Source organism: Phodopus roborovskii, unplaced genomic scaffold (assembly GCF_943737965.1).
Source record: "Phodopus roborovskii unplaced genomic scaffold, PHOROB, whole genome shotgun sequence".
Classification (NCBI taxonomy): Eukaryota; Metazoa; Chordata; class Mammalia; order Rodentia; family Cricetidae; genus Phodopus; species Phodopus roborovskii.
In genome coordinates this window covers 214,030-229,806 of record NW_026126443.1, presented here as the reverse complement: position 1 = coordinate 229,806, position 15,777 = coordinate 214,030, and the positions used below count along the sequence as shown (strand labels likewise).

Here is a 15,777-nt window from a genome sequence, read left to right as displayed (position 1 = left end):
AGCTCACAGTGGAAGCACTAAGCTCTCAGTAACCACCTTCCCCTCTGTGTAGAGGATGTGGTCTGTGGGGAGCAAGGAGGAAGCTGGTACACAGAGAGACAAGAGATGGTCAGAGCATCCTTACAGGGCGTAAGTCTTAGCTTCTGGCTGTTCTTGGGGTCCAATTTCCGGTCTGCTCATCCCACAAGCTGATTGCTTAGCCCCTCCTTCTAGCCAGCAGCAAATTTCCCTTTCACTCAATGTTCTTTGAGCCTGGCTTCTGCTTTCAACAACTGGGAAAACCAAGGCCACATTAAAGCCAGCTCCAAGGCTACCCTCTGTAAGGCTCTTCCTGACACCTGGGCTCTGTGGGACTCCTCCAGGCATGCTACACCATGCCTGACTCCTGCCAAAGCAATCACCAAGAAGCAGTCATGTGCTTATTGCTGCTACTGGGTAAAGGTGTGTTTCAGAGTTGTGATTGTGTGTGTGTGGGGGGGGTTGTTTTGTTTTGTTTGTGTGTATGTGTGTGTTTTAAGTTTTAGAATATGTACATATGCATGAAATATCTTGGGGCTTGGGCCAGAACCATAAACTATAGGTAATTTCCTAGTTTATTTATTTATTTTGGTATGGGCTGAGTGAGTCCTCAATGCTTTAAATGAGGGTACAGAATTTCCACCTGTGGTACCACACTGGTACTCACAAGGTTTTGAGTAATGGAATACTTCACATTTTGATCTTTTGGGACTAGGGGCATTCAGCTTTATAGAGAGTCCACCACTGCAACATTAAGAGAAGCATGGGCTTGGAGCTCCAGGTATCTGGGCTCTGATGCAGTGAGTGCCACTTACTAGCCATTAGATGAAGTTACCAGTCATCTTCTTGTTGTGTGTGTTTGCACCTGAACACATTCCCAGGGTGTATGATGGTCAGAGGACAACCTCAGGTGTTAGCCTCTCTCAGGTGCAACCTGGTTTTTGTTTTTAAGACAGTGTCAGCATCTCTCAATGGCCCAAAGCTTACAGATTAGGCCAGGCTGGCTGACAGTGAGCCCCAGGGATCTTCTTGTCTCCCCCTCTCCAGCACCATGATTATATACCTGACTGTTTTGAGTACATTCTGAGGATCTTGGATCCTGCACTTTCAGTGCTTCCATAAGTCACCTCCCCAAGCCTCACTGTTAGTTTTCCTGAATTACCAGAAAACTGTCGTAAAATGGCCAGCAAATCCCTGGCACTTGATATCGTGCAGTGAACGCATTGTTTTCTTTAATTCCACTCAGTTTTGCATTTGCATCCTAGAAGTTCCAAGGGTTGTATGGAACTGTGCACCAACAGTGATAATTAATGCTGGTCCTTAAGTCAAGTTTATGGTAACTTAACACAAACTAAAGTCATCAGAGAGGAAGGAACCTCAATTGAGAAAATGCCGCCCTAAGATCAGACTGTACACAAGCCAGTAGTGCATTTTCTTAATTAGTGATTGATGGGAGAGGGCCCAGCCCATTGTGTGTGGTTCAATCCCTGAACTGATAAGAAAGTAGCCTAGCAAGCCATGAGGAGCAAGCCAGTAAGCAGCACCCTCCACATTCTCTGCATCAGCTCCTGCCCTGCTTGAGTTTCTGTCCTGACCTCCTTCAGTGATGGACTATAATGTGGAAGTGTAAGCCAACTTGCTTTTGGTTGTGGATTATCTCTTAGTAAAAGCTATACTATATTGGCTTATTAGAGTTGACACTAGGCTTGGAGGCATCTCCAGTCCTAATCCAGGCCCTACTATCCTAACTAGGACAGCCATATTCTTAAAACATTGGCAAAATGGCCAGGAAAGTTCTAGAATATGTGAAAAGATGCTCAGCACTATTGCACACTCAAGAAACTCAGAGAAAACCATACAAAGAAAATCGCAGTGAGCTAGCACCTCACTGTTACCAGCACTGCAAAGGTATGACCGTGGGTGCTGGTGAACATGAGGGAGTCTGGGACCCTCCCCAACTCTGGCAACAATGTAAAATGGAGGTTGTTTGGAATGTAGTCTGGCAGGTCTTCAAATAGTTAAACAGAGTTCCCTATGACCCAGCAGTTTCACTCTGTCTGTGAGCATTGAGGCCGTGTTTACATAAAACCTTAGATTCCAGCCTTCATGAGTAGTATTATTCAGACAGCTGGAAAATCAAAGCAACTCAAATACCATTAACAGATGGGTGATGGCATGGAAAAATATATAGCAGTAAAATGGCACATTATTTGGCCAGAAACAAAGAAGCAAAGTACTGAAACATTCTACAGCATGGATGAAGCTTAGCAACATCATGCTAAGTGAAGGAAGCAGTCATAAAAGGCCTCAGATTGTATGATTCTGGTTATAGTGTATCTTAGTTAGGGTTTCTATTGTTGTGATGAAACACCATGACCAAAAGCATCTCAGGGAGGAAAGGGTTTATTCACTCAAAGTTTCATATAACAGTTCCTCCTCGGAAGCATTGAGGGCAGGAACTCAAGCAAGGAAGGAACCTGGAGGCAGGAGCTGATGCAGAGGTCATGGAGGGATGCTGGCTTGCTCCTCATGCTCCTCAGCCTGCTTTCTTATAGAACCCAGGACTACCGGCCCAGGGATGACATCACCCACAATGGGCTGGACCCTCCCCCATCAATCACTTCTTAAGAAAATGCCCTATAATCTGATCTTATGGAAGCATCTTCTCAATTGAGGTTCTCTTCTTTCAGAGAACTAGGTTGTATCAAGTTGACATAGAACTAGCCAGCACATATGGCTCACATATAATGTCCAGAATAAGAAAATCCAGAGACAAAAAAGTTGATCTGGTGAAGTAACTGCTTGTAGCAAAAGTGGTCCTCCTTCTCCTCCTCTTCCTCCTTCTCTCTCCTCTCTCTCTCTCTCTCTGTCTCTCTTCCTCCCTGTTTCCTCTTTTCAGTTCTGAGGATGAAACCTAAGGCTTCCCCCAAACTCTACCACTGAGCTGGAGCTCCATCCCACGAGGTTTCTTTTTGATATAACGAAATGTCTAAGAATTAAGCAATTGTGATAGTTACGGGACTTGTGAGCACTTGCAACATTACTGAATCGATCATTTGAAGTGAATGTGTATTATAATATCTGTATAGTATCCATTTGAAATAAAAAAAAGAAAGGTAGGCTCCATCTAGCAAACAGCCCTGTTAGACAGAGTGGCTCTGACAAGCCATTCAAGTGCACCACCCTGATCACAAAGACCCAGGCAGCAGGAATGAGACACTACTCAGTACTAACCTGCACCCAGGATGGCAGGAGGTCCTGGTGGCCCAGGGGGTCCTGGTGGTCCAGGGACACCAGGTCTCCCAAAGCCAGGTGGCCCAGGTAGGCCTGGAATTCCTGGGGGGCCCTGGGGCCCCACAACAGCCTCTCCTTTCTGTCCCTGTTGAGGCAAGCACATAGTCATAGAGAAATCTCTTTTTATGAGGATGTTTGTAAACTCCAATCATTGCAGGAAGAGTCAGCCCCAGTGAGTAGCAGCCCAGACATACAAGGGAGTCCAAAGACACCAGGAAGCTCAGGCAGCCAGAGGGCCCTGGAGATCTAGTCTGTTTTTTTTTTTTTTTTTTTTTTTTTTTTTTTTTCCCACTCCATACACAAAGAACTGAGCCTTCAGAGTAGAGAGGACTTGCCTCAAATCACAGTGAAAGTTAGGAATGCAGTTGGGGCTGAGGTCAACCATGTGGTCTCTAAGGTCAGAAAGCAGGGGCAAACCTTGTTCTTCTCTTGCAGCTGGCTGACCCAACTGCCTGCCCCATCTACAAAGACCAGGCCCGTGCATAAGCTCTATCTTCAGTCAAATGTCACAAAAACCAGAGTCCTCACTATTGATAGCTCTGTTCAGAGTGAAGTTACCACAGGGTGCATGACTGGTGCCTGTGGGTTTACTAACTGTGTATAGCCTGGGCAGCTCTAAAGAATGAGTTAATGTCCCACCAACCAACAACACAGGAGGAGAGCCTGCTCATGTTTGAGTATGCACTACACTGACTTCAGCTTTAAAACCGTGTAGTCATATTGAAAAGGGGCGGGGCACAAGAAAAGCCCAGAATCCCAGGGAGTCACTACTCACAACCAGGCCTGGATGCCCTGGTAGGCCTGGGGGGCCAGAGACAAAGAGGTTGTTGCTGGACTCTCCTCTGGATGCTGCATCTCCATTCTCCCCCTGGAGGAAAGACCATGGGAGGTTGCCGTAAGGCTGGCCTTTTCTCACAGAAACTCAAGAAACTGAGAAGTCACAGGCTGCTGTGGCTTCAGTTGAATTTCCCCCTCCCCCAAAGTCCACGTGTTAGAAACATCATCCTCAAACTTGTACATTGCTGGCACTGAGAGGTGAAGTCTTTGGGTTAGCAGAGTAACTTTTAACCTAGGGAATGGCTTTGACATATAAACAGACCCTCTGGCATATTTGTTCCATCTTGCTGTAGCATTCCTGCACAGTCTCAGGACTTTGCAGAATCCCAACCAGTAAGCCACCCTAGACCTTCAGAACCATGTGCTAGAGAAACATTTATTCTTTCCAAGTTACCCAGTCTGTGGTATTCTGTTACAGCAAACAGACTAGGAAAATAAACCAGACATTTAACAATGAATATTATTCACCTTCAAGCTGTGGAGAAAGTGTCTCAGGTAAGCTGGATCAACTGGAGGGCCTGAAGAAGAAAGGCCTTGTAAGTTCACCACAGCCACAATGGCAGAGATTTCGAAGAGTTTCCAAGTTAGTAACCATGATTGTCTCTTAGTAAAAGCGACACCATGTTGGTTTATTTAGGGTTGACACTAGGCTTGGAGGAATATCCAATACTAATCTACGTCCCACTACTCTTGGACTGTAGGATCCTGGTTATCTTAGTGCCATATTTTACCTATGAATAACAGAAAATTGGTCCTCTCCCTCCAACCCCCACCCTGCCTGTAGTTCTGGGGCTGGCAGCGGACCTGAGCATGCTAGGTAGTACTCTACCTTCAGCCCTTTGGCCCTAAACCCTGGTCTCCCTTGACAATATTCTGCTTGAAACATATCAGGTCTGACCCTGGTTCTCACTAGGACCCACAGCACTTGTGGGCAGGGCAGCCTGCTTCTGTAGCTAGCCTGATTTAGCAAGGCCTCAAGCAGGAGCAGACATACCTGGTGGTCCTTGGGCTCCTTGGTCCCCCTTCTCTCCTTTTGAACCAGGAAGACCCCAGGACCCTTTCTCTCCTTTAACACCTGTCACCAAACACACACACGTTTAAGAACAAGAAAAAGTAGGTTGCAGGAAATCGAGTTTTGGAACTATCCCTTTTAGCAAACCCCATCAGACCAGAAGTCTCAGGGAAGCCAGCAGGTAGGAAAGGGCCTGGCAGGGCCATGATCCCTGTATCAGACAGGGTTTCAGGTCTTGGCCTAGTTACAGGAATGCAGTATTGTCCAGAGAAGAGGGTCTAAGAGTTGCATCCAGCAGGGACTGTGGTGACCCAGCAGGGGCTGACTTCGCACTCTCTTGGGACAGTTTGTGAACACTGACTGAGGCCCCATCCTACTCAGCTCTCCAGTCTCCTCTCCCCCGGGCCTGTGCAGCCTGGTGTCTTGAGGAGCAGATAAATCTCCCAGGGGTGATGATATAGTGCACCAAAGGGGGTTGAGTCACTCACTTACACAGCTGCCTGAGGGGATGAACATACACTGTGGGTCACATGTCACCCTTAGAGGCAGGAAGTGAGTCTGAGGGGCTGGCCTTCCACACCCACCATTTCCTCTGCTCCTTATAGGAGAGAGGCACGTGAAGGGGGCTTATAGGAAAACAGTGTTTGGTTGCCCCCCCCATGGGACCTGAAGGTGGATCTGAGACCTCCCAGTTCATGAGTGCAGCAGATAAGTCTTCCAGTGTTCTCTGGTGTAAAGGTGGTGTCATAAGGTTGGTTGGTCTAGGCCTCCTCAATGTAGGAGAATGGCCAAGAGCACCAAAGGCGTGATGAGGGAGCAGCAGGGAAGTATAATCCTGGTCCCAGTGATGCCTGGGAGCCACTGAGACTAAGGGCATAGGCAGAGGATTGTGGGTTCCCACCTAAGCCACAGCCATTGGTGAGGGAGAAGATAGTGAGTAGGCAACCATGGGTGCTCCCCAGAGGCGATGGCAATACCCAGAAGTACCTATGGGATACCACCTCTCACCAGGGCTAGCGCATCCAGGGAGTTCTGTTCCTGCCCCCACCCCTACCCCCACCCCAGGGTAGCCTCACAGGACAGGGAACAACTGAGGATCTGAGAAGGCAAACCCAGCTCCCCTTCCCACCCAAGGCCTACCACCACCAAATAATAATAACACAAGCCAAAGGCACAGTGGTGCTCACACCTTTAATCCCAGCTGTCAAGCGGCAGAGGCAGGTGGATCTCTAGGAGTTCAAGGCCAGTCTGGTCTACATAGTAAGTTTCAGGCCAGCCGTAGTTGCACAGAGAGAGCTTGTCTCAAATGACAACAAAACCCGCATAAAAACAAGATCCACCTGACACCAGGGAGAAAGGGATCTTGGAGCAGGTCTGAGTACCAGGTCAGAACATGGCCTGGACTTGGCAAGCCAAGTGACAGAAAACTACAGAAAGCCCCAGTGGGGAGACCAGGGTGACATAGCTGAGCTGCAAGGGCTTGCAGATTAAGAAAGGCTTTCCCTTATTTAAATTGTGTTTCTATTCTTCCATCCAATACCAGACATTGTGTGATAAGGAGTGGAGGCAGAAGAGGGTTAGTGACAGCTCTCTTACAGGCTTGTGTACTCTTGAGAGATTGAGCATGTTAACATTTACTAATCCCACTCCCCACCCTGGCCCGTTCCAACCATTCACACGTATAAGCACACTGAGCAAGGTTTCTCACAAGCTCTGCCTGGAGACTAGGAGAACATAGGTTCTGATGGACCAATGAGGGCAGATGCTGACCTTGAACGTGTGATCCTCCTGCCTCAGCCTCTTGAGTACTGGGATTATAGGTTATGTATCACCATGCCTTGCCTCACCCTCTTCTCACAGCACTTTGATCAAAGCTAAGGACTCACACATGCCAGGTGAGTGCTCTTGACCAACTGAACCATTACTTCTGTCCTATAATTAGTTTCAGTGGTTCCTGGCACCTGAAAAAATTTTAAGGACTAAAAGCATGGGGCAGCACCAAGCAAACATCCATGGCTGTCTTCTGAACAGATTAGCAAAGGAAGGAGCATAGGAAGAGCTTCCCATTACCCAGGAGGTTTACCCAGGACACACAGGTACATAAGAAAACACGAGATGTGTCCTACACTCAGCTGCCACTTCTCCCCCATGCCCAGTCAACTCTGTCCGACCACTTCATCTGTGGCCAGCACTAGACACATGTAAACAACTACAGCCACTAGGTCAGGGACGTCCCAGAGAAGCACAATAAGAAGAGTGCATACCGTGGAAAGTGACAAGCTCTGGGTCACCAGGGTGAGCAGTACCAACCTGGAGAGAGAAAGGCCTGGTCAGACATGAGAAACCCTGCCCCGGCTTTTGTATGGGCAGTCACAGTCCTGGGGACATATTGCAGAGAAGGAGATGAAGCAGGGCCAGGCTTGGACTTGGCTCTGGAGCTCCAGATCCCCCAGCTCAACACAGACATCCCAGGCCTTTGGTGGGGAAGTCCGTGATGTAGCTGACCTCAAGAACAAAGCATAGAGACTTCTGGCCAAAAATCTCAGCAAAAGGGAAACCCGGGGCCTTCAGATAGTGTTTGTGAGAGTGCTGGCCAACACTGGACTTCTTGGCCTCCCTCCTTATCAATTAGGATCGGCTCACGAGTGAGGCCAATTGTCCGAGTCAGCACTGAGCCAGCTCTGAAGATGGGCCAGTCGTCTGCTACTGAGTGTAATCAGAGACAGGCACAAGGCACAGGTCCTGGCAGGAGTTGCAGTGTTAAATAACAGGGCTGTCATTGGATTGGAGGGGCTGTTATGGACTTCTCATTAGGTGACAGGGGTCTGGAATCCAAGCAGTTCTGAATAATATAATTCTGAGTTCTTTCCCATATCTCTGCCCCCTTCTTCTCCCCCCCCCCCCACCTTGCATTGTGTAGGTCAGTCTTAGGTGCGATTCCTCAGGAGCTGTCCACTTTGTGTTTTGAGACATTGGCTTGGAGCTGGTCAGTGAGCCCAAGACATTCCCATCCTCACCTCTGTGGCACTGGGATTACAGATGTGCAACACCATGGCTTCTGCTCACGCAGAATGCACTTCACCAACTAAGCCATCTCCCCAGATCCCACCTGTAAACTGTTGTTCAATACTCCTTGTCTTAGCTTCATCGATTGTTACTGTGATAGGATACCCTAGCAAAAGCAGCTTACTGAAGACAGGACTTTACAACTCTAGGTTACTGGAGTTACATTGCTAGGGAGTCATGGAGGCATTGCAAGAAAGCAGCTAGTCACATTCAATCCATAGGGGAGAGCAAGGAAGGAATGTATGCATGAGAGTGCTTGGTTCACTCTCTCTCCCTCTTACACAGTTTGGAATCTCTTGCCTTGGGTATGGTGCCAGCAGTGTGGACAGGTGGCATAGATAATCCCCTACAGACAGGCCAACCTGGTCCACACAATCCCTCACCAGGACTCTCTTATCGGGCAATTCTTGATTGTGCTGGGCCTACTATTAAAGGGAACTACCAGACTTCACCCAGCTGAGTGATGGTGTTCCGCCTTGATCCAGGATCTTTCTGTGCTTGTGAATGGGGATTGCCAGATACTTAGGGGTCAGGATGTTTGGAGGAGGAAGGAATCTTCCAGGAAAAAAAAAAAAATAAGGGTGAACATTCCAGAGATTCTGGTTAAGTGGCATAGGAGGGGTGGGTGTGAACTGTGTGGTGTGAACTGTCATGATGTTAAATGGCTGGAACTGGAAGGTGTATGTGAAGCGCTGGATATGTTTCTGTTTGATAATGTCCACTTTGAGGGCTGTGTAAGAAACATCCCATGCCTCCAAACCCCATGGTTTTCCAGTATACCACAGGAAATTAAAACAAAACAAAACTCACTCCAAATACTCAGCCTAGCAGTGACTTCTTTTTAAGTAACTCCATGATACCACCCCTACGTGTGGATATTGCACAGGGTCCCAGTATAGGTCATGTAACTGCAGCAGTATTTCCCACAACACTAAAGTTTGTGGCGGGACATGGGACATGGAACATTGGGATTGCTTGTGGCAGGTAGTAATGAGGCTGGGCTCTGTGCTGGGAGGAGGGACCTTCAGCACTCACAGACAGTGGGACCTAGGCAGCCTACTGCCCCTGCACGAGCAGGTGAGTGCCCAGCTGTCTCAGAGTATCTCCAGAACCTGCACTTTGAACCAGATGCTGCTCTGCAGTTATCTGTAAAAACATGCCCTTTGTGGTGCTGTTGGACCTACCTGCAACTTCAGCACCGAACCCAGATGGATCCCATGCTCTGCCTTCCAGCCTAGAATGCTTAGCTGCCCACTTGGATGCCTCAAAGGTTAGATTTGGACATATGCCTAGGGCAACACACAGCTAGCCAGTCTGTGTCAGTCAGAAGCATCAGAGACCAGCCCCGTTACCACTCCCACAGGAATCAGTTCAAGCCCACTTCAAAGACAATTTTGAAATGATCGTTTGCAAACTCCAGAAAGCAGAGACCAAGTCTGTTTAGGTCATCCCTGTGTCCCCAGGGCCTAGCAGAGTCCTTGGCACTGGTGAGAGCTCAGTAAATATTTACTGAATGAATGAGAGAAAGATTACTCACAGATTCATGACTCATGCCTGTCCCCGTGTTTCCTCACAGAAATAAATGCCTCTCTATGATACTGGCAAAATCCTGGAGACAATGCTGCCAACTGCCTACGTATTGTGGGGGCCCTGGAAGAGGGAGGCTGGGCAAGAGATCACAGTGCCTGCACCTGCTTCCTGATGACCAAAAGATCTGAAGCTGTGGTCCTAACTGCCCCATGACCTTGGGCTAGCCAGAGAGCTTCTGTGGTAGAACCTTCCCAAGATGAAGGGGAAAGGGTAATGCTTGCCTCTTGGGGAGATATGGTAAGCAGTAACACAATACTTGGGTAGGTTGGAACAAAGTAGCTACAGATTTCATCCCCAAGTTCCTAGCATGGAGGCCATGAGTTGGCATCGCTTCTTCCTATTATAAGGGATGTATTTTGCAATTTTATGCTCCTCCTGCCCATGAGGCCATTGTGGTCTCACTAACAGAACAGCAGCTGTATCGGTTGTATTAAAAGAAGCCAGTGTGCAGATATTTCATTACCAGGGTCTATCATCTAGAAATGTGTAGACCTTTAAGGGTCCATATGTAGTTGGAAGATACCAGAGTGGACATGCAGGGTTGGAAAGTGCCCAAGGCAAGACTGGTCTATTTCACTGAGTTGGCACCTGTGCAGAGCCTGCTGCTGAAGACAGAGATGTGTGTTACTTACTGGTGTTTTGCAGTGTGGCCGGGCAGGTACTGGGAAAACAGCCTGTAGGAAAGAATTCGAGAAGTGAGGCCACCAAGAAAGCCAGCTCCGGCTGAGGCCAGTTTGGTGCCCATTGCATGGTCCCCAGGAAAGCCTCCCCCGGCCCCAGCTCCATCCTAACTTACACCTTTGATGTTAACCACAGCTCCAGGGGATCCTGGGGGTCCTGGGGGTCCAGGTAGGCCAGGTGGACCCTGAAGGAAAAAAATAAAAGCTATTCCTGAATTTGGGGGTTGGAGAGTAAGAAGCAACTACAGGATATGCCACACACCCTGGCCGGAAGCTGGGGAGAGAACAGCCTCTGGAGGAAACCAACATCTGCCTCTGGTCCCATCCACAGAGCACTACACATCTGGGTCATATTGCAAAAAGTGATGATAAACCATGAGGGAGATAGGAGAGCAACTATGTCATCCTGGTTGACACCTACACATAAGAAGGCCCAGAGAGGGGACACAACCTGTTCAAAGTCAAACAGCAGCTTACAGACAGCCGACATCGGAACCAGCATTCCCAGGGCTGTGTGCAGGAGGGAGGAGGGGACACCAGGATCCTAGGATGCTCTGGTCCCTTTCTCCTTTCATCCTCCTCCATCTGATGTCTGCATGGGGAGACTGACACTCTTCAGCATGGACATGACTCAGGTGGCTCAGGACCCTCCCGAGAGTGAGATGTGGGCAGGGCTATGTGATGGTGGGGGAAGGAAGCACACACTCCAGAGCATGAGTTCTGCAAGCCCCACTCAATGGGCTTCATGCTACTGGACCCTCTCTAACAGGGTCTGATAAGTACTCCAGCTCTAGGGCATGTGAGATGGGGGAAGTGGCTGTGGCACTCACTGGCATCATGATCCCTCGATCTCCTTTGGCACCCTTGAGACCATTCAATCCTGGGCGACCCTGAGATGCACACAAGACACATTAGTGAGTTCTTGCTGTGGGCCAGCCTGGTTAACCACATGCCCCATCCTTTAGTCTGGGGAAACCCTGATACCTACAGGTCGTCCAGGGAGGCCAAATTCTCCTTTATGTCCTGGTGGTCCCTTGGGTCCCTAGAGGTAAAACAAACACCAGGGTAGCAAATGAGGGAAACTCAGGCTCCAGAGATCTGGGAGGCTGGGCTTGCTCTTGTGGGCCGTGAAGTAGGGATAGGAGCAAGAGGAACACAAGCAACAACCCTGAAGTGCCCGCCTGCCAGTTTCCTAGTCTCCTGCCTCTCCTCAGCTAGAAGTGTTTGCTCAGCCCTTAGGCTCTCCCTGTTTTTCTGAAGGCTACACACCCAGGACCCAATCTGTCAGTCAGGGCGAATGACATAGCAAGAAGCCAGCAGCTCAGTGCCTCAGGTCCCTGGTGGCCACATGCTAGTCTGGCTCAGAACATGGAGCTTTGCCATTGGTCATACATTCCAGGGTCCCCATGTCCTCTATTCTGAGCCCTGTTGCCCTCCTCTCTCTATACCAGTATGCTCAAGAACCGACTGCAGGATGTGGTCCTGCCAAGCTCATTCTCATCTTGAGGTCCAGCCTCAGCATGGTGCCTCTGTCCTCCTACAGTCCCTGGCCCACAGACCCTACTTCAGTGATGGTTTTCTGGGTCCACATGCTTCTTGAGTCATTGCCAGATCCAAGCTCCCAGCAGGAATCATCTTGCCTACTGGAGTCTAAAGAATGGCTGCTATAATTATGTCTGGGGGCCTCAAGCCCCTCTGCCTGCCACCATTAACATAGGTAGTATGTCCTGGAAGTTGGCAAGGAAGTATTGTATTAAGACAGGGTCCACATGAAAATTCTTTAGTCTATGTTACTCTTAGAGGGACTTTCTTGGGTATGGGCCACGTGGTGGGTGGTTCTTTGGAACACTTCCTGAGTGGGCATGTACACAATGTGTCCTGGGTCTCATTAAAGTGCAGATCAGTGGCATCTGAGCTGGTATCTGGGCTGGGCCCACAGCTCTGAATTTTTACCAAGCTCCCAGGTGATGTCAGGGTTGCTGATCCGTGGGCCACACTTTGAGCAACAAGCCTTAACATATTTGTAAAAGAATTGTAAGCTACTCTGGTCTCTAGGGCCACAGTTAGCCCAGATGGAAGCATTATGCAAATTAAAAGGTGCCCTTACTGCCTGTGTTTGGCAAGCTGTGCACAAGCTGGCCTTCAATGGGCTACCCGCCACAGCCATCTGCAGCCGCCTGCTGGCCCCACTCCTAACTGTTTGCATTCCCCATAGAACTGGAGGTTACTGAGTGGTTAACCAGTTGGGAACAAGACTCTCCCATCTGCTTTCACTCTCAGCCCATGTCCTCTATATTCACTCTTTTCTGTCTGACTTCAGGGACCCAAAGCCTCAGAAGGTTTTCTGAAAGATGTGCTTGGAGCAGATAGGTGTTCATTTCAGTGTGAGTCTTTCTCCCATGGCCTAACATCTGGCTTCAGTCAAACAGGACCCTCCCCCAACCCATGCAATCTGACAGTCCACAGTACTCCAATAAACAAACAAAAAAAATGAATAATAAAGGGCAGCTTATGTTTTGGAAGTTGTGTGGTGGTGAGGGAGAGAGTCTGGATACAGGGAAGGCTGGGTTAGCTTCAAGTTCCCGCCTGCCTCTTGCTTAACCTCTTTGAGCCCTGTTTCAGTGTCTGTAGACTGGGATTAGGGTTATGTGATCACACTGAAGGCTGAAATGAGATGTCCCACAGGGAGCTTACACAGTGTCTGACCCATAGTGGTGATCCACACCTGAACTTTCTTCATCACAGGGGATATGCATGACAGTAAAGTTTAGTGTCCATTCTTGGGAGAAATAACTCAGAAGTTTTCAAGTACCTACTTCTAGAGCAGCAAAGCCCAAGAGTCTCTAACACTATCTAACACTAGTCCAACCAATTCAGCATTCAGATGGGCAGACTGAAGCCTAGAAAAAGAGGAAGGGGGGAGGGCATGTCCCAGCCCCAGTGCAATAGAACAGCAGAGCCAGCACCATGTGAAGGTCCTCGCGGGCTCCCTGGTGTCTCAATTGTCACCAGTTCTCTTCTGTTTCCCAGACACACAGCTCCGCTACATATTTGAGTCCCTCAAGAATTTGAGTTCTGACCAGTAGAACATGCTAGAAGTGATGGCCATTATCCTTTATAGTTTCTTCTACTCTTAGCCTGCCAACTAGACAGAGAGTTCCTGTGATTTTGAATCCAGAAGATACCAGAGTCATTGCTTGGAGGGGAGACATCCAGCAGGAACTGGCCACAGTGGATTGTGTAACAAAGAGAAACAGAATGCTCCTATGTTCAACCACTGGGAGTGTGTTTGTTTGTTGTTGTTTAGATTTATTATTATATGTAAGAATGTTTTGCCTATAGGTGTGTATGTGTGCCTCATGCTTGCCTGGTGCCCACAGAAGCCAGAAGAAGGTGCCAGGTCCCCTGGAACTGGAGTCAGGGATGGTTGATCCACCGTGTGGGCACCGGGAACTGAACCCGAGGCCTTTGTAAGAGCAGCAGGTGCTGTTAATTACTGAGCCATCACTCCAGCCCTGTTTTGTTTGTTTTTGAGAGCCTCTCGTAGGCCTGGCAACCACTGAGATTTCTGTGTCACTGTAGTTTGCCTCCCACAAACATAGACACATGTCTTGCCACCTGTCACTGTATTACTCTTTATATTTTCACAAGTAGAACAATTCAATCTGACCAAGCCAAGGCACAAAGGCTTGAAACCCTTGTTCCAACCCAGTGGAGAGATACCCAGCTTACCATGGGTCCTGGGGCTCCATGCATTCCAGGTTCACCCTAAGATAGGAGATAGGCACTTGTCACTCAGAAGACACTGTTTATGATACAACTGAAGATGGTGAGCCAAAGCAGTTCTATGCCCTTGGGGTGTGGTGATAATTACCTTTCTCCCCTTCACCATTTCCAGAGGAATGTCCCCTGTCAGGATCGCACCCGGCTCTCCCTTCTCGCCCTGCAATGCAGAGAATCTTTTAAAGTCCAGCCTCCTCCTGCCATCTTGTTCAAGTGGTCATTGAGACCTCTCCATTTTGCCAGCATGACTTCTCATCTTCAGACTACCCTTCCAGCCCTACCACTCTAGCGTAGCCTTCTTGCTAGAGGAAATAACAGCCTCTTGCTTGATGGAATGCTCTCTGAGCTCCTCCTTCCATGTGTTGTTGAGTCAACTGCCCAAGGGCACTGTCCAAGTGTACCCTCAAGGGCACTGAGAACAGATATGTACCCTCACTCTTAGAACCCGCTCCTGTCCCAGGATGACCATCTACTTCTTGCCTTAGAGTGCCCTTCTGGGAACCCCTGGCTCCTGACATATTTGATAGTTTGCTTTCCTGATGACTTGAGATCTGCCTCCACCAAGAATCTTTTTTGTTTAACTAGCTGAAATCAGGAGAGACAAAGCTATAAGCATGGTGCCTCTCTCAACACAAGAGCCATCTGTCTTAATGTACAACTGCCCTCCATTCACCAAGCCTCTGTGCAAATGCCTTATTGGTTAGGCAAAGCTATCCTAGATGCCGGGAAAGAGATGATGGGAGATGGGGTTAAGGATGCAGGATCCTTTTCCTAAATCCTGTCCTCAATAGGGTCATCTAGTATTTCGAGACTTCTAGAAAGACACACATGAAGAAAACAAGGCCAGGCGGAGAAACTGGCATACTTCTGGGCCTCCACAGTAGCGCTGGGGAACTGGGTTTGCCACATAGCAACCTCCCTTCCATACTTGTAAGTGGCCAGGTAGGGTACCAAAGTGAGCAGAGAAGCCCCTCTCTGCATCCCCCAAAGCCCGTAGCTGATATGTGGGTCTTACCACTTTGATGGCGAGGAAAGGCAGTCCCAGCAGCAGGAAGAGGCAAGCACAAGAGTTAGAGGCAGAGCAACAGGAAGCGCAGGTGCTGTAAGGGCTGGAGCAGAGCTGCCTGGTGTCTGTCCCAGACATTCAAAGTAGCGGAGGATCAGAGGCAGGAGTAGCCCCTGGCATCTAGAGTCTAGGTCCACCTACTTTACCACACAGGAAAAGGAGCATTGAAAGCAAGACCTGCCAGAGCCAGCTCAACCCCATCCGTCCTCTGCAAGCACGCCACAGCAACAGCAGCACAGACACTAATACTCTCTATGCTTCCAAACTTTGCCCAGCACATGAAGCTCTCTACACCCTAGTGTTAGTGTTGGAGGCCAATAGCCTCCGGGCCTCTTTTCTTGTCCTGGGGCAATTGGACACAATTGGAACAGAGACCCAGAGAAAATCCCAATCCTCACTCCTCTCAGAAAGGATGCTCCTTCTAGACTCCC

General features: G+C 48.9%; 1 protein-coding gene across 1 annotated transcript in view; it reads right to left on the bottom strand.

Moving 5' to 3' along the window:
- Col15a1 (collagen type XV alpha 1 chain) overlaps positions 1 to 15,777 on the bottom strand; it is a 105,800-nt gene that overhangs the window by 10,405 nt on the left and 79,618 nt on the right. Inside the window, exons 23-33 of the mRNA XM_051187773.1 lie at positions 14,372 to 14,440; positions 14,230 to 14,265; positions 11,486 to 11,539; positions 11,328 to 11,387; positions 10,614 to 10,682; positions 10,450 to 10,491; positions 7,426 to 7,471; positions 5,144 to 5,224; positions 4,618 to 4,667; positions 4,088 to 4,180; positions 3,253 to 3,397 (exon numbers count right to left, since the gene is read on the bottom strand). Coding sequence (XP_051043730.1) covers positions 3,253 to 3,397; positions 4,088 to 4,180; positions 4,618 to 4,667; positions 5,144 to 5,224; positions 7,426 to 7,471; positions 10,450 to 10,491; positions 10,614 to 10,682; positions 11,328 to 11,387; positions 11,486 to 11,539; positions 14,230 to 14,265; positions 14,372 to 14,440 — 745 coding nt within the window. The remainder of the gene's footprint in view (positions 1 to 3,252; positions 3,398 to 4,087; positions 4,181 to 4,617; positions 4,668 to 5,143; positions 5,225 to 7,425; positions 7,472 to 10,449; positions 10,492 to 10,613; positions 10,683 to 11,327; positions 11,388 to 11,485; positions 11,540 to 14,229; positions 14,266 to 14,371; positions 14,441 to 15,777) is intronic.